An 18,717-nucleotide genomic window follows, 5' to 3' on the forward strand; every position below is an offset into this window, starting at 1 on the left:
CACAGCCTAGGGAGTCCTCTGCCTTGTGTTTCCCTGGGGGTTCTTGCCCCTCACTGACCCTCTTACACCCCCCCAATCCTTTCAAGAAGCCAAGCCCTGAGCTCAAGAATGCTGAGCATCCTGCATCAGTGCCCATTTCAGACTCCACAGCCATTTCCAAATCAAAAGGGAAAGAAAAAGAACATATTTTCAAAGCAGACATGAAAACCCTTGAGAAACCATCTGGAGCACAGCAGAAGCCCTATGCCCTCCTGCATCCCAGCCTGGGGCACCCCCACTCCCAGGCTCCCCTGCATCCAGCAGCACAAGAAGTGCCAGGCAGCCTAAAAATTCACTGTACCTTGGCACAGTTCTCACACTCGTAGTGCTTCCCGCTGTCGTGTGACATTTGGTGACGTATCAAGTTGGACTTCCAGTTAAAAGCTTTGGGGCACTGGTCACACTTGTACTCCCTCTCCTCACTGTGTGACAGCATGTGCTTCTCCAGGCTGTGGAAACAGGAACAGGGCTCAGTGAGATGTGTGTTTATAGGAAGAGGAGAGAGCAGAGCACATAGTTACAGCCAAAAGAAAAAAAATTAAAAAGCCCCAAAGGCCCAATCCCGACAGAAATTAGTCCTGTGAGTTCCAGGCTCACCCCAGCCAGGAGGCAGAACCTCCTTCTCCCCACCAGAATAACATAACCTCTCATGTTTTGCCAGGCCACTTGCAAATGCTCCAGGAGATGCTGCTGCCATCACTCCCCAAGGAGATTATTTCATACACTTCTCAGTATTTCACTCTGGTAATTCTTCCCTGCAGTCTGAATTATTTCTGCCTTATGACTTTCCCTCTAAACACACCTTGGATGCCACCACCTGCTTTAAATCCACTCCTTTGATGGGAGTCAATTTTTCTTACAGCAGGAATAGATGAGGAATAACTCATCTGGAGTAGGACAGGATGAGTTTAAGAAGCCTTTAGATAAGGTACACCACAACTGAAATTATTCTTGATGATTATTACTAACTGTGTGCAATTGTGTGGTTGTTTAGTCATTCATTTCTTAGTGGTTTATTCAGTCTATTATTAGGATATTCAATGCCCACCTAAATTCTGTAGCACATCTTTAAATTAATTTTTGTTTCTGAATTTTTATCATTCATTTGTAGCAAATATGTATTTTTAAACAGCTGTATTGCTTGGTCCCATACAGAGTCATAACTCACACCGCTGCTTGAGGGAAGGTCACTACATAATGCAAGAGTGGATTCACAAAAAACCCACTGGAAAATGGGAACTTTAGCCTGGGATGCCTAAACCATTTTCATATTAAATGCCCACTGATCTCTGCTGAATCAGTGACAAAACCTCCTGGGGTTACAGCCTTGTTTGGGTTGAGTAGCCCAAACAGCAACCTCCATTCTCAGCCACAGACAATGGAAATGCTTTCACTCTGCAGATGCTCTTACTTCCCTCTTTTCTTTTGGAAGGGGGGGGGAAATAATTCTGGCTTCACCTCCTAATACTTTTATAACAACTGACTTTCCATCACGTAAACAAATATGCCACAAGACCTAGAGAGAATCTTGTCCCTGGCTGTGGCAGCAGCTCCCAGACTCTGTGTCTGACCATCAGCATTGGGCACTCCTGGACCCAACACCCCCATCTTCCTGCTCAGCTATTTCTCCATGTAATTACTCACACCCTCAAGCACGGCTCATCTGGGCCTTTTGTTTTATATAATCTGGATATAGCACACTTTGGCACTTTTTTGCAGTGAACTGTCTGTGTGGTGTATGAGCCTTTCAATAATTCAGAAGTTCACAGAATGGCTGCATTCACGCTCATTTTTCACTCTTTCTCACAGTACTGCCCATCTATTTATGATGACTCGTTCTTTGTTTTCTGCCTTTTCTCTTCAATATTTAATATTTTAAGCTAAATTTACATTTCCTCAATGATTCCCATATGTTAGATATTGTCCTCTCATTCGCAGGGAGAAAAGAACTTTAACACTGAATAACTCCCAACATGCAAAAACCTCACAGACCAGAGTCCTGCCTCACCCAGGCAATTCTTCTGACTTGATCTGCCTCCATCAGCCCCTTGGAATCAATCCCTCAGGCTGAAAATCAGACACATGGAGCCACACACTGCCCAATATCAGCCAATGAACAAGACCTTGTGCCTGTACAAATTCCTGCTCAGCGGGGTGACCTGTGCTGGGCAGTGATGTTTGGCACGTCATGTTTCAATTTCAGTGTCATCAGTTTTGTCCAAGTGCAAGGATCATCCACTGATCTGAGACACCCCACATGATTCTGGGGTAAGTGCTCCATGGAGAGGAGTGAAGGAACATTTCAGTTTTAGGAGAGAGGGCTCCATCTGCAGAACCAGCACCTGGAGCATCCAGGAGCAATTATCCAAAGGGACCAACTCTGGGCATGCAGAAAACCATGCTAATCTCCAACAGACACCACCAGACCCCGGGTCATGGACTAGTGAGAATTTCTGTGAAACACACAAAATATTCTAAATTGACAAGCCAGCTTTTAAGGGGCAAATGATTTGCATATGTGCTGAAAAAGGACAGTTCACTGTCACTCTGGTGTGCCCACACAATGGGAAAAAACAACAAAAAGAAAGAAGACAGGATGGGAGAGTGGGAATGGTGCCAAGACTCTGAAAAAACAAGAGACCCTGGATATCAACCAGCTTCCTACGAAAGGCACTGCCCCATCTCAGCAGAGCATCTGGCCCAGGACTTTGCTATTGAGCTATTTCAACATTACTATCAAATATTGGTTGAGGCTATCCTTCCCCAGGTGAAGAAATCACCAAGATGTGAATCTGTAAGGGATGTGCTGCAAAAATTCCTGTGTACTCCCAGTATCTTCCAGCAACTTGCAAAATTTGCTGTTAATCTGCACTGCAATATTGTATTTTAAGTAATCACAGAAACTATAGTGAGAGGAAAGTTGTACTGTTTACATTCTTTGTGTATTTTGGGTACAAATGCACACAGGTCTATCTGTTTTAACAGAGAGATAAACTCAAGAAAACAACAAACTCTGTCATGACCATACCGCTCTGCTAAAAATAAATATCCACATATAGACATATTTATTAACATCTAGAACCTGTCTCTAACTAAAATGCTTTATTTGCAAAGGCAAAATTGGTAACATCAGTGAACAACACTCAGAGATGGTCCAAATTATTTCTACCTAAGATTAAGGAACCCAGACCTCAGCTGATGTGAAGTAGAACCACTCCTGTGACTTTACTGCAATTCAGATCTGATTAGCAAAAGATCCAGCTCTTAATCTAAGGTCCTCACTAAGGACTTCAAGCACAAGGACCAAATTTCTGATTTATTTAGACTCTATTGCTTTTTATACCATAAACCACCAGGTGGGATAGAAATCCTGCTCATCTTCACCCTTGGCTTCTGCAGAAGGTGAAAGTATCAGGTTCTGATGCCCTGCAGGATCCAGCTGAAGCCACCACAGAATCTGCCCCATTCAATCACGTTTTAAGCACCTTCTCCTACCTTTGTAAGTCTGGGAAGACTTGGTCACACTCTTTACACTCCTGGATTTCATGCACGTCCTGAAGGTCATTCTCATTCTCGAGCTTCTTCTGGAAGTCCTCCTCCACCATGGAGAAGGCGGAGTGAGGTGTGCTGCAGGGGAACTTCTGGTGGTCCACCAGCTCAGCCTTGGACTCAAAGAGCTGGTCACAGTCCTCGCAGCGGTACTGGCGCTCCTCTGCAACACACAGGGGTTGGGCACAGGGACACCACCTCAGTTTTCACTCCTCTTTAACCACCACCCCATCAGAAGTTGGATGATGGTGTGGTTAACGAATTGCTCCTCAATTAAAAAAAAGAGAAGACCCTCAAAAGAAAGAAGGATTCCTAAGAATGCTTTATAATAATGCTTTGATTCCACGTTAACTGCCTGGGTGACATCCAACAGGAATCCCTAACACTGGCTTAGGACAAAAGTTTAAATACCAAGGACAAGTGTTTAAATACCATCCTAAATGGAATTATACAGGGTCTAACATGGATATCCAGCAGAGGCTGCCAGTCTCTGCATTTCTCAATGAAAGGGACTGACTCAGACACAAAAACCAGCATCTAAAATAGCCAGAAGGGTGTTTAGAGTTTTGAAAAGCCTCTTCATTTTCATCACAGCCCTGTTAAAAATAAGCCAGAGACACATGAAGTTAAATTCTTTGCTTTAAATTCCAAAAAATTGGTCATAATTTCTTGTTGGAAAGTGTAGAGTATCAGCAAAGTGTTACTTTGGAGTGAGTACTGCATTCCCTTAATTAGTAATTCCTGCAAACGAATAGATTAGCTGAAGAAAATCCCCAAAAAACAAACTTGGAGAAGAGCATCCCACAATGTTTTTTTTTTTTTTTTCTGCTGTATTTTCTAGTGTTGGTCCACACAAGGAGCCAGACACCCTGGTTTGGTTCCAGATATAAATGCCCTGAGGCTCTGAGTCACAAAGGCACTGGCTGGAATCCCCAACAAATGTTCTTGGTTGCTACTCGACAGTTGAGCTGATCCAGAGAAAGTGTCATGGGGCTCTGTTCTTGGCTGTCCACGAGCAACACTTTGGCTCAGTCTGCTTCTAAATTAGCCCCGTGGGACATGATCCTGCATGTGACTGCAGAGATTTCCTCTGGTGTCATTTATACAATAGCTGCTTGACCATGGGGACTAGGCAGGGAGAAGAGTGTGCTGGATGGGGGACACCTTCAGCAATAACTAAACAAAGTTATCACTGGGGGGAAAACCCAAACACAAAAACGAATGGGAATGAATGTATAACCCCCACTTTTTTCTTAAGAGAACATGAAATACTACTTTAAATGTACAAGGAAGTGGAGATCTTGATAATTCCTGCCCTGTGAATTGTCCCTGAACCCCTGAAAATTTGTAAAATGAACCTCTGGGCACAAACTGCAACATGCTGGGCATTAAGCAGATATCCCACACCCAGTTCCCACTGTGGCTGATAACCCACTGCCCAACAGGCAGCACAGCTAAAGGAGATTTTGGAGACTGGGGGAGAAATCTGAGAAGCAACTCAGGAGTTTCAGATGAAAAATCTGTGTGTGGGAGGAGTAAAAGACAAGTATGAGGAGTAAAAATGGCTGAGATGTCCTCACAAGTGACCAACATTGACAACCTCAGATTTCCACTTTTCAAGGTCACAGTTGTTTGGCTAAATGACAAAAAATAACCTATAACCAGGGCCCATATGTGTCCTGCAGGAGCAGCACAGTCTTGAGATAAGGACATGGACTGTTGTTCTTCTTTTGCAACCCCACAAAACTATCAAGTTTCAATCAGGAACAGAAGGGCAGAAGATGGACAAATGCAACCACAGTCCAGCTCTCCTCTCTGGCTGCAGTGAAGCCATCCCAGATTTCAACAGAAGAAAAAGTCTTCCTAAATTCTGGGTTAATTTCAGTGATATTTTCTGTCAGATGAAACAGTAAGAAGAGGCTAACCGTGGATGTCCGGAGCCATTGTTTCATGTGAATAATCTTCACTCTTCATGAACAGTAAGAGCTCCTCTCCTGGTTCAATATCTGCCACCACTCTGTAGAATATCTGGAAGAAAAAAAAAAAAAAAAAAAAAAAAAGAAAGAAAAAGCAAGGTAAGCACCACAATAGGCAAAGAAGCACCAGCTCCTGCTGGTGAGTGTGGCAGACCCTGTGGCCTGAGCCTGCCCACTCATGGTGTGCTGCTGGAGAGGAGCTGATTGACCGTGGCAAGTCTGCTCCTTCCAGCCCCAAAGCCATTGTGTTTTGGGCTCTGTGAGGATAAAGAGGACTGCTTTCAACAGCCTCTGCTGCAAAATGAGCTGTGTGATGACTGCAGATATCACCAGTAACTTGTCTGCTGAGTTATACCAAACCAAAGTACAGAGCAGCCATAAAACACATCCCTGAGTGATCCTGGTAAGAGAAGCAACTCCTGTTGCACTGGGGAGAAGTACTAAAGTAACTTTAATGCTTGGACTGGATTATCTTAGACGTCTTTTCCAACCTTAATGTTTCTATAATTCTAAAGCAGACATGAGAAGATGCTGCTGGTTAAGCCATAGCCATCCAGCCCCCACTGTAATCATCTACACAGTCCAAAAAGCTATGAGGAGAGAAGCTTGTAAGAACCAGTGCACCTGGATATTCCTCAGCTTCAAATGGAAACCAAGGGAAAAATCAGTCCTGGATGAAGAAACACCATGAGCAGCCAAAGCTGCTGGTGGTGGCCCTGGCTGGTGACAGCTTGTCCCCTCATACAGGTGATGCTGGGTTGTGGGAAGGAGCCCTTTGGGGTGGCAGGAGGCTGTGGGGGAGGGCAAAGGGGACACCCTCCCTTGGGTCCATGCACCAGAGGAAGCACATGCCAGCACCACGAGACTCTGCCGAAAGGAAATTCCCAAAATCCATCTGGCTGCTTTCTGTCTCAGCAGGAAATGTGAAGAGCACTAAAAAGCTCCATGAAGCAGCTCAAATAAATATTAGTAACTTCCTCGGGCCTTGTTAAACGAAACCACACGACAGCTATGTTTCCTATGCTAAAAAAATGATGCCTTTGCTTTTTCTCACACTAACGTCTTTTTAAAGGGTTTGCTCCCAAACTCTCAACTCTCAACACTCATTGCAGCGCATGGGGAGAGAGGCAGCAAATCACCTCCAGTGTTCAAAGTCCCACAGGTGAGCTTGTCACAGGTAGGGACAGGTGTCTGGAGGTTTGAGGGTACCTCCCCTGCCCGGTCACACCAGGACTGTCACCCACGGTGATGCTTTCCCTGCCCAGGCACACGCAGCGGCAGCCAGCACATACCGGTGTCCTCCAGGAGGTGGCCGTACAGCCTCATCCTTTCTGCCTGCACAAGCCATGCCCACGGATATGGGCTAAACACCTACAAATAGCGAATTTGGATGCATTTCCTCAGATTTGGAGGGTTTTTCCCCACAGTTTGTCCCAAAAACCACTCCGGAGAACAGTGCGGGGAGTGGCAGTGGAGGCTGCTGGGGCGGCTCATCCCACACCCCGGGCTCACCCCTCACCAGGTGACAGAAGTGCTGGCAAAACACATCAGGCACAAGGTACCGGTGCCTCAACCCCCTGCTTGTGGCCAATTTTCCCCCAGAGAAGGAGTTTATGGGCAGTGTGATCCACCCTCCCTCCTCATCCACACCACCCTCATCAAACCACCAGCCCGGGCTGCTAGGGCTTCCCATTTGTATCTCTTGTCGAGGGGATTTCAAACTCCACTGAGTGTTTTGGAGGCTGAGAGAGCCTGGCAGTGTCCTGTGTATATCCCTTCATGCAGCCAGGCAAGTCTCTGGTACCACAATCTCCTGTGGATCCAATGCTGCTGTCAGTGCCAAAGGATACAGGGCTTCCTGGTGGGCTTCAGCGTGCTGGGGCTGCACTGAGGCAACACAGCTCATCCCACCAAAGGCCAAAACACATTTAAATGGAGCCAGCTTTTACCTCCTGCAAATAAACCTGGTGACAGCGCCACATCCAGTGAATATTTGCTGCAAGCAACGCTTGGTTTTCCATTTGTTATGATGAGCATATTGAAAAGTGGATTTTCAATTCCAGAAGCATAATAGCCTCTGCATATCTGAAAGGTAAGCTGCAGTTGGATCTGTGGAAGATAGGCCCAGTTGCTGGCTGATTTGGGCTGAAAATAATGTGTGGAATAACGACATGTGCACACTGACTGGAGAGACTTCTGGAAACCTCCATCTTGGGGTGGAATCAGAAGGACAGGACACAGAAGGAGCAGCACACAGCCAGGACGCAGAAGGACTTCCACCATCCCAGAGGGACTGTGCCAAAGCTTCTGCTCTGCCCAGGACTTGCTTCTTCTCCCAGGTTTTGTTTCCCAGTCAGGTAAACGCCGCTGTTGTTCCCGGGTTGGTTTTGCACCCACACCAAGGAGCGAACAAAAACCACAGCAGAGCCTTCTCCGGTGTTTCCCCTGTCCCATCAAAGGTGTCTGGACAGAGCTTTCCACCTCTCATCACAGAGGGAGGACACATGGACTGGGACATAAAGAGGGTCTTGTTCACAGGTGCTGTGCTGGGGAGCATGGCTTCTCTTGGGGCAGCCCAGGAGGATGCAGCATCTTTCCTGCAGCTGTGGGACACCTCCCTGAGCAGGGAGCAGACTGCAGCCAGCTGTCTTGTCTGCATTGGTATTTAAACATCCAGAGATGATCCAGCTACCTACCAGAAACTGCCTGGCCAGCCTCTCTGTCCCTCAGCAGGGAAACAAGATGAGTATTTAAAAAAACTCAATTTTTTAAGCTGAGTAATGTTTCTTTATTTTGCATCTCAGACCTAACATTCTCCAAAACAAAGGCTGAGTGACAGATTTCCAGCTCCGGCATTTTCACATCATTAGAGTATTAACTTTAATTATTATTAAAAATAATCTTAAAAATTTATATATATACAGAAAAAATTCACCTGTACTAACCCTTTATACATCAATTTGCATTGCAGTGAGAATCTAAAATAAAACATATTGAAGTTTAAACCAAAATGATCATGCAGCAGGTAAATTTGTTCTGATTTTAAGAGCTGTCCTTACTTCACATGAATAGTTTTTTTTTCTCACTCTTCCCACCAAAAACCTCCTGGAATTACCCTGTCTTGCAAAAAGTGAGAAGCCAACTGTTGAAATGAACCACATTACCCAAATTTTGAGGTAGCAGCAGATGACTGAGGGCAGGCAGGGGGGGGAAGTCCTGCAACCCCCAGATGAGAAACCTCACAAATTCCCCCTAGCTCCACAGGTACCCCTTGGTGTTTTGCAAGAACAGCACCTCTTACCCTGGGCAGTATTTTTTGTATTAGAAAATTAGAAAGTGGATTTTTTCAATTGCAGAGCTTGAAGATTTCTGGCGCATAGTCCTGACTCTACTGTAATTAATGAAAGGTTTCAATTTTCTGGCTATCATTTCTCCAGCTGACAGAGCCTGTCCCATTAACCAACTTTTTTGGGTTCACCTGCACTGGCCTGCTTGAGAACAACTATAGGAAGAGCTTCTGCACAGGAGAGGAACAACCAGAGGAGGTGGAGGGGGGGAAAATAAAAGCAAAGTCCAGATGCTCATTTCACATGCCCTGGGATCAACAGTGTGTGACTAGAGTTTACGTAGGAAGAGCAAAATCGGATTCAGGTCTGGAAACATTTTCAAAGTTCAGGGGGTCTGAGGTGAGGAGAAGCTGGGGGAGGCCTGGCTCATCAGTGCTCTGTGCCTGCCCACACTGCAGGTCAGAGATCTGTGCTACCGAGCAGAAATAAAAGCTCCCAAACTGCAAAGCCATAAAGGGAAAGGGGAGGCGGGGGGAAAAAAAAAAGGAACACACACAATTCACTTTTAAATGGATGAATAAGGCCTCATTGTTATGAATCCCAGTTTACTTTTCCTGGTCAGGCACTTGAAATTTTATTTATGCTTAATAGACTGCATTTGGCATGTGTAAAGATGACAGAAGCGTGAATTATGAACGACCTTCGACCTATTCAGGAAGTTGTAATAATTGAAATAATAGCGAAACGCGCTCCCCGCGAGCTCGGCTGGGGCCACGCTCGGCCGCTGAGCCCATGTGCTTTGAAGCACCCCAGCCACCCCCCTGCCCCTGCCAGCCCCACACTGCCCCTGCCTGGACCCCCCTCTGCTCCCCTCAGCAGCCCCCAGAACCAGGAGGGGTTAATTGAAGTTAAGGTTTTGGGGGGAAAAGCAGCAATTCAGTCACTGAGCGTGAGCGAAGGCAGGAACTGCCATGCACACATTTGTGGCGCCCCAAAGAGGAGCTGTGTTCTGGTGCATCCAACTGAACCCTTTATTCCTGCCTACAGCTTTGGAAAGCGTTGCACGTGCCCCAGAGCTGCCTGGGAAATTCAGATTTTAGGGCAAGTCGATGCAGTTTGTCCTTTAACCCCCAGGCCACGTGCTGAACTCACAGCTCCCACCACAGGGGAGACACCCACGGATCCTGTCCTGCACTGGAGCAACCAGGAGGACCCAGCTTGGGATGGTGGGATGGAACAGAAGACCCCAAAAGTGGATTGCTCCCTGGAGAGCCCCACCAGCACCCACATGCAGCACTCACTGGAGCACATTCCATGCGTACACCCACCCCAAGCAAGGCAGCCTCATCTCCCAGCTCCCCTGGGGAATGTGCCCCAAGAGGCAGCGTGCATGCTGCCAGCTGGCATCCACTGCTTCGGAGCACGAGTGGAATTTGCTCGAAAAGCAAAACAAATTAAATGTCCAAAACTACTAATGAGCGTTATGTCCAAGGAGCTCCATCAAAATCAGGAATTACACCCGCCAGATAATGAGAAGGACGAACGGACACACAACTTCACAACAAGCTGCAATTAAGAGTTTGAAGGGAAAAAACAAGAAATAAAAAGGTCCAAATGGTACAGCTTCAATTTTAGCTCCTGTGATGAACAACTTGTGCAGCTGGAGAGCTGTGTGATGAAACCCGAGCCAGGTTCTTTTTGCTATACTTAGGCAAATGATAAATTGAAACAAACTGGAGTTTTTTCAAGGGCCAAGGTAGAGGAGTCCTGCCTGAGAGCTGTACTGGGCCCAAAGAAAACTTCAGCAAAAATCCAGAGGCAAAAGTCAGCAAGTCTCTGCATGCAAGGAGCTGCGGGGGCACAAGTGGGAGCCCAGTGGGGAGAAAGGACCCTCCCCGTCCCCCCGCAGAGAGGGCAGGGGAGCACCACAGTGCTTCAGCACCAGGGCTGTGAATTCTTTCCTTCTTCATTTCCAAAATACCCCAAAATCTCTATGCAGGAAGGACTAGAGGAAGGATTTCCCAGGAATCCCCATTTTTCCACCTTGTGAAGGAAAAGGTGCCTCCTGCTCCCCAAAACAAGAAGGGAACTCCAGGATACCTCTCTGCAGGGCATCCTTTTTGGCATCTTGGAAGGCTGCAGGCCACCTCTCTCCCCAGTATCACTCAGGTGTTCCTCCAGTGTCTGTGAAGTTTAGTTTCTGTGAAAGCCTTGGTTCATCCAAGCTGCTCTGGTCCTGCAGAATCTCTTCCCTGGGGTCACTAACCACTGACACCAGACCCCTGCTTCTGTCACCCACCTGTTCTCCTGAGCTGATCTAACCAATCTGTTGTCCTCCAACACCCATGAACCTCCATTAATGAACCACACCAATACCAAGCAAGGTGCAGTCTTGTCCTTATGGGCCCTGTGGTTGCCCATAATTCTCTAAGCTTTAACAAGCAGATAAGTAGGATTTAACAGCCCTCATCATAGAAAATCCCTCATCACTTTTATGAAACATAAATCATCAAAAAAAACCTCATCACTTTTCTGAAAGGGCAACAAGAAGTTTCTAGGTTTGGTTTTAAACAGTTTACTTTAGGTCATATCAGGACAGTCCAATGCTGAGAGCAATAACACCACCAGTGCATCAAATTCCAGATAACACAGGCAGTCATAAAGCCCAGGCAGGAATTTCATCCACAGCCTCAGCTCTAACTGCAGCAAGTGGAAAATCACCACTGAGCAGCTCTTCGTTCCACCAGCCCCAAGCTAAAACATCCCTGCTCCACTGGAGACAGATTTTTAGTGGGAGTTGGATTAAGCTTTATTTGCTTAATAACCAACAACTCATAGGAAGAATCACGGCAGAGCAGGGCCCCGTATGAGCTCAGTGTGTGTATGCCCTCCTGACCCACAACAGCCAAAACCTTAATTTCACTCTCTTGACAACAAAGCCTCAAAACTATTCCTTAAATACACAACTTTTGCAGGTGGCTGTGCAAGGAACCCCTGCCCGCCACGGACAGGGGGCCGCGGCCGTAAAACCTGAAACATGAAGCTGTGCCTGCAGATTAAAAAAGTTTGTAAAACGTGTAAGGTGGGATCAGATCTGGTGGAACCTACAGCAGTAGGTTCACTCCTGTAAGTTTATATTACTGACATCGGGCATGTTGTTAAGAGAGTGATACTACTGGTTTTGCTCCCTTCGCAGAGGCACGTACTTGAGTATAAGGCAAGGAAACAAAACACACACACAAAAACCCACCAAAAACCTATTTCAGCACGCACAGCAATCTAAAACCTCGGTAAAGTGATCTTGAGTCACTCTGAATTTTCCATGGATAAACCAAGGGGACTCTTCAGGAGCTGCTTTGCTGAGGGGAAAGAGACCTGGAAGCCCCGGGCAGTTTCACAGCACTACGTGTCTGTATCACTGTCAGAACTCTCCAAGCAATAAGCAAGATAGAAACAATATTCTGGGGTTTTAACTTCAACACCTACCAACAATCTTTCTAAAAATAAAAAAGTTTAAAAAAAAAATTTTGTAGTTTGAAGGTGACCGTGATCTCAGCCTGGAATGTGTGACAGACGCTGCCATGCCACTGCTTGATTTGCAACTGCACTTTCATTAACATATATCTTTAAAAATAGTGCTTTTGCTGGGCTGACAGCACTGCCAGAAAGCCTAAATAGAGCCAATCATTCTGAAGTCATTAAAAAGTTGAACTAATAGATATTTAACGATAACAGAGAGGAGTCGTCCAAGTTAGCAGAAACTGCTCTAGAATCCTAAACTGACTCTGAGCTGAAAAAAACACATTCCAGGGCAAAAACAGTGACAAGACTCTCTGCAGCTCTGCACACACTGTAGTCTCTTTGGGGAAAAGAAAAAAACTGAGTGCCCTGTTTGTGGAATTTCATTATTGATATACACCTAAAATTACATATGTTCAGGTTAGATTGGGTATGACAGGAGATAATAGTAAAACAGCAAAAAGAAATCCTAGATCGACCTCATTTGGAATAAAAAAAAAACTAAAAAAATGCAGCTTTTAAGCCCTACTCCAGCTGCAATCAAATGAAACATGAGTTGCATCCAGCGTGCATGTTTTGACTGCATCCCACCATTATCGAGCTGTTCATCTCAGCAAAGCTCATTTATACAGTCATAAGAAAGAGCCCAGGCCTTTTGTAAAGTTGATCCTAAGTGATGAAACCTAACCTCAGCCGTGAGTCAGGGGGTGGGGTGGTATGTCTCTGAAAAAACTCTAGGAGGGAAAATGACAAAAAAATGTTTTTCTTTCCCTCTTTTTGTTAAATACAGTAGGTAGAACACAGCAGAGAGACCAGATTACACACTGCCCTGAGTTCATCTCAATCCTGCCTCGAGCAGTCTGGGAACCATACCTATCAGTCAAGCTTGAATTTAGTAGTATAAACTTGTGGGCAGCATGAGGCTGGGAACACTGGAAGGATCTTTTACCTTCTCAGGTACAGCCCCATGTTTGCTTGTGAATTTTACAGATGAGTTGAAGCAACTAGAGGTGAACAATTCCTGCTGATCGAGTGTCTGTGGCTCGGGAGCGAGCAGAGACTGGGGATGCTCCCCGTGCTTCCAGGGCTGCTGAGCTGCTTTGTGTCCCTGGGGGAGGCAGGAAGAACTGGAGTGTCCCCCCATGCCTGCACCCAGCACTGGCTGTGGCTCCAGCTGAGCTGGGGTCTCCTGCACCAGCTGGGCTGCGTCGTCTCTGCCCTCCAGCTCTAGCCACAACCACTGACACACATCCTCAGCTTCACCTTATTTTTATTTCCCCTTTTTATTCCCTTCTTTTTCTTTTTTCCCCCCTTTTCCAGGAGCTACTGAGGCTGAGTGACCCCAGGCAGCCCCACACGGTCTGTATGTGCACGCTCAGCCCTGACTTGCATTTGTCACTCCTTGTACATGCACACGTTTGGCCATGTAACGTCCATTTCCCAGTTTGCCTTCCCATTATATTTTATATTACCTCTGGTGAGCTTGTGCCAGAAGAAAGCAGAAGGAGGAGCTGTTAGAAAGACTTTCTTGCTTTAAGATTCGAGAGCACATTTTTAGCATTAACTTTTTAGGCTCTGGTCATAAAACGCTGGAGTACACGGACGATTTTGTGGGGAAATGTGCAGCGTTTCCAGAGGGCCAAATGAACAACAATCTCTTGCTGACAGCACCCAGATCACAACAAGCTACTTGAAAGACAACCAAATCTTAATTTGCAAATCTCAGCAGCAAAACACTATAAAAATATGGAATTATGAACAGCACGATACTGTGCAAAATAAATAACAAGTCTCCAGTGAATGAAGGGAATTATTGGCAGCAGTACAGCCACCATTACCAAATGTCAGAAATGTAAACACTAAAAAAAAAGAGAAAGTTAAAAGCGCCATAACTTTCCTTCCAAAAACGTCAAAGCGCGGGTGTGCACTCGGAGGGAGATGCTGATGGTTCAGCCTCGCCTGCACTTTCAGCTGCAGATCCCCAACACCAACCCAAAGACAGTGAGTTGCTCTGACCAATGCACGTGATTTCACTTCTGATCTTTCCTACTTACACCAGCTCCTGCTCAATGTAAAATACTTGAATTTACTGTTTCAATTAATCTACATAGTTTCCTTTTCCTATCACTGTTCCATAAATGCTCTGCATGGAGAGAATTTATTGTTTTTCAGCACAAAGCATATTTCAGCTTGGAAAACGTAACTTGCTTTTACTAATAACCTTTATGGTTTCTTTAGTTAAACCAGCTGCTGTATAAAAAAGAAATTATCTCTCGGTCCGCTGGCTCGTTCTATGCTGCGTGTGCTCAGGGCTGAACTGTAAAAGTTGGAAATGAAAAAGATCTTCTCTCATAGTTTCTGAGAAAGTTATTTAACCCAGTTTTAATCAGCTATCTTGCACGAGTGAAATACGTAGCACTGAGCTGGAAATAGCAGGCTCCCTCACATTCATTTCCTATATGTAAGGAATTTGATTAGAAAGAATGATTTCTAATTGAAGCTTTGTGTCTGGTTGCGATTCTTCTTTCAGTACTGTCAAGGCAATTAAATCAGCTAAAGATAATCTTTAACATTCACCTGATGCAGTTAATTAAGTGATGAAAAATGAAACACTGATTAAATGAATCGAATCCTACATTGCAGGTAGCGAAGTTTAAATTGGAAACAAGAATTCACAATCAGCTGTTGCTTTGCTGTTTTAGGTATTTTACTTTAAAGAAGCAAAGCTTCCTCAGCCTAACTTTGCCCATTAAAATATTTCATAATGGCCTGTGTTATCCGCAGACAAAAGCAAACTCTGATTTAGGAAACACCTAATAACTCATCAGCATAATTGAAAACAAAATGCTTTACTGCTTTACTGCATTCTTCCTCTGCCTATCCCAGCCTTTTTTCCAACACACAAGGATAAATAATGTTTCAGCCCAACAAAGAGTGGATTTAAGTGCAATAAATGAAAAGAAAAAGAAAACCACTGAAGACCCTGATTCAGCACATAAGTACTACGAGTTGCAGCAAACTGTATGGGAAGGCACAAAAATATCCATGCACATGTGCACATATGCATTCAAACCCAAAGCCCCACACATGCAAGTACACTGGTAACATTATTGCTTTTGTGTCCTCCCCTCTTTGCATTAAATTCACGTTACAGCATCCAACCAACTCCACGATTTACCACAGCAATCCAAATGGACTGCAACAGGAGCCAGAAAATGTTCCTAATTCAAAATCAGCACATAATGCCTTTGTATCCCTTAGAACGCAGTCCTGAATTTTATCAGCTATAAGACCAAAAAAAAAAATCATATAGGAATTGAAAAACAATATGGAAAACTGAAAATTTGTATTTTCTACCGCCCATAATCAAAATTATTCCATTCTGCATTTCCATCTGTACCTTATCTTTTGCCATAAAAGCAAACAGGCCAAAAGCTGTTGTGAATTGCTGGTTTTTTTTTTCCATTGACACTAGAAAGTTCCTTAAAAAAGTAAGTCCAGAAAGTGAACACCACGTACCTGATCACTTATTTGACATGCAACAAGGTTGTGCTGATTGTAGCATCCAGCAAACTTGATATATTTGAGCCAGTTTCCTACATCTGGTTGACTGGCATCTATGCAGAACTTCACATTGCAAAACTCATCCAAGATCTAAAAAAAAGAATATGAAAGAGTAAATCTTTCTGTTGCTGGCTGAGTATTCTAATCAAAAGATAAATCATAGGTTTCCAAATAAACAAGCATAATAATAATATAGCAATAACAATAATAACATCAACAATAACAATAATAATAATTAATAATAATAATGATAATAATAATAATAGTGACGTGTTTATTCAGAAATCTGCTTCCCTGCTGAGATTTTTTTAGGAACTGTCAGAACACATACATAATAACAAAAAGGCAACAAATATTCTGAAAAATGTCTTGACAAATATTTACAAGTAATTGAAATGTTGTCTAATTATTGCAATGAAACACTATGTTAAGAGGCACCTGATTTTCTATGCATTCATCAATGACTGTGTCTGAAATTATTATTTTAATTAAATAAGAATCTGACAAGAATATAACAAAAAATTATTAAAATAGATGGCATTGGCTTCATTTAGGGTTTCTGTTTTGTTTCAGGATCTACGTTGATTGCAGCACTCATTTAGAATTTTTATATTTGTTGCTCTGAACCAAACTTTATCTGGTAGGCAGAGTTATTTATCTTGTTTTAATATTACACTTCCCAAACAGTCCTGTGCAACACTTAAATCCCTCCCCTTAATCGAAGCAAATAACAGAACTCCTTATGTCAAAATAAAGAGAATAAATGAAAAACAATGTAAACACTCATGCAAACCATGGCAGTATTCAATACACACCAATAAATGGTTCCAATTATGCAGACAATAAACAAATATAATGAGACTGCTCGCAGACAAGCTAAAGACGATGTTCTATTCTAATATTATGACAAATTACTAATCATTACAGCGGACTGAATATCATTACTTGCAAGCTTCACCATCGGCCTATCCCAAACTTCCCACAGCTTCCCAGGGAGCTGACTGCTAAATTGTAACTTCTGCGCCTTGGCACCGGCAGCAGCCACCCCGTTTTAACAGCAAAATGAAGGAAACAACCTTAAACGCCCCAAACGAAAGCGAAGGGCGCGGGAGGCTGTGCCCCGCCGGGGAGCGCCCGCAGCCGCGGCCGGAGCCGGCGCTGCCGCTGCCCGGACACCGGCAGCCCACGGAAGTCGCTGACCCTCGGCGGTCCCTGACCGAGCCCCGCGGGACGCGCTGTCCCCGCGGGACCTGCCCCGGTCACCCCCCCCGCGCCCGCGGGGCCGCGATCGGGCCCGGCCGTGGGGTGGGGGGTGCGGTGGGTGCGCGCAGCCCGCGGGGCTGCCGAGCATCGCCCCGCCGAACCTCCAAATGAGAAGGTGGAAAACCTCAGCCCCAGCCCGGAGGCCCCCGAAGCCCGGAGACCCCCGGGCCCCGCGGCCGCGCCAGGCGAGCTCGGTCCCCACGGGCGCGCACGCTGCCCCGCCGCCCGCACCTCCGGCTGCTCTTGGGAACGGGACGTTTAATTTTCCCTTTCAGAGAAACCCCCAAGGAGGGAAGGGGGGCTCACCCCGCACTCGCCGGCGTCTGGGCTCTGCCCTGGGGCCGGCGGCGCGGCGGCACCGACGGGGCAAAGCGGCCCCGTCCCGCGGGGCCGTGGCAGCGCCGCCGCCGCGCTCGCCGCTCTTACCTTGTGTCGCCTGGAGCCCGCGGGGGCAGGGAGGGGGGAGAGGGACAAATATCCTTCAGGCGGCTGGAAGCAACATCTCGGCGTTAAACGCGTGCGGAGGCCGCGGCCGTCGGGGTCCGGGGAGCGGCGGGCGCGGCGCGGGGCGCTCCACCATGTGCGGGGGGCGGCGGGGCCCGGGCGGGGGCTGCTGGCCCCGGAGGGCTCAGCGGCGGCGGGGCTCGGCGGGCTCCTGCCGGCTCGTCATCACCGTCCCCTTTCGGCCCCTCCTGGTCTTATCGGCTGGCTTTGGGGCGGCGTGTGCGAAAAAAGTTATCGGGGAAGGGGGAGGAAGGGGAAAGAAAAAAAAAAAAAAAAAAAAAAAACACCCCAAACCCACACAAGCCTCTTCAGGGAAAGGAAGGAGGGGGGGGAAGAAAAAAAAAAAAAAAAGAAAAAAAAAGGAAAAAGAAAAACAACAACAACAAACCCCACGGCGCACCGCTCAACAAAACAAACTTCTTTCACTTCTCCGCCGGGGATGGGAGAAAAGTGAGTGCGCGTGGGAGGGCGGACGGGCGGGCGGCTCTCCCCCTCCCCACGCCCGCAGCCTGCCCGCGGCGCTGCTTCCCCGCCGCACCCCCGGGCAGCGCCCGGCCCGGCCCGGCCCGGCGCGGCCCTCTCCGCCCCCCCTCCCCGCCCACCCCGTCGGGCCGTGCCCTCCCGCCGCTCCCCTTTCGGGCACTGTCTCTTTAAAGCGGGGCAGCTCCGGCCGCCTTTCCCCCCCACCCCGCTCCTCGGCCCCCCCGTCCGGGGCGGCGGCGGCGCTCCCGGCGCGCTTAAAGCGACAGCGGCCCCGCGGCCGGGGGTCACCGCCAGGTCGCGGAGGAGCGGCCCCGCCGCGGGGGCTCACCGGCAGCCCGCGGGGGCAGCCCCCGCCAGCCCCCCCCGGACGCATCCCCCGCCCGGGGCCGGCGGTGCGCTCTGCCTCGGGCCCTCGCCGCTCGCCACTATTTATTCGCCGCCGCCGCCGCTCGCCCCGGTGCCCGCAGCCCCGAGCGCCGTCGCGGCCGCCCCGCAGCGGGGGCTGCGGCGAGCGGGAGCCGCGCCGCGCTCGC

The 18,717-nt window shown here is 47.0% G+C and overlaps 1 protein-coding gene across 4 annotated transcripts in view; it reads right to left on the reverse strand.

Annotated features, from left to right (window-relative positions):
- Positions 1 to 15,982, reverse strand: part of MECOM (MDS1 and EVI1 complex locus) — a 47,493-nt gene extending 31,511 nt beyond the window's left edge. For 3 of the 4 annotated variants that reach the window (XM_053986708.1, XM_053986706.1, XM_053986707.1), the window contains exons 1-4: positions 15,890 to 15,963; positions 5,514 to 5,616; positions 3,535 to 3,751; positions 341 to 488 (exon numbers count right to left, since the gene is read on the reverse strand). In XM_053986708.1, coding sequence (XP_053842683.1) covers positions 341 to 488; positions 3,535 to 3,751; positions 5,514 to 5,562 — 414 coding nt within the window. In that variant the 5' untranslated portion in view covers positions 5,563 to 5,616; positions 15,890 to 15,963. Of the gene's footprint in view, positions 1 to 340; positions 489 to 3,534; positions 3,752 to 5,513; positions 5,617 to 15,889 lie in introns of all 4 variants that reach the window. The other variant, XM_053986705.1, reaches the window with a different exon arrangement.
- Between the last annotated feature and the right edge of the window lie 2,735 nt (positions 15,983 to 18,717).

Source organism: Vidua macroura, chromosome 10, assembly GCF_024509145.1.
Source record: "Vidua macroura isolate BioBank_ID:100142 chromosome 10, ASM2450914v1, whole genome shotgun sequence".
Taxonomy (NCBI): domain Eukaryota; kingdom Metazoa; phylum Chordata; class Aves; order Passeriformes; family Viduidae; genus Vidua; species Vidua macroura.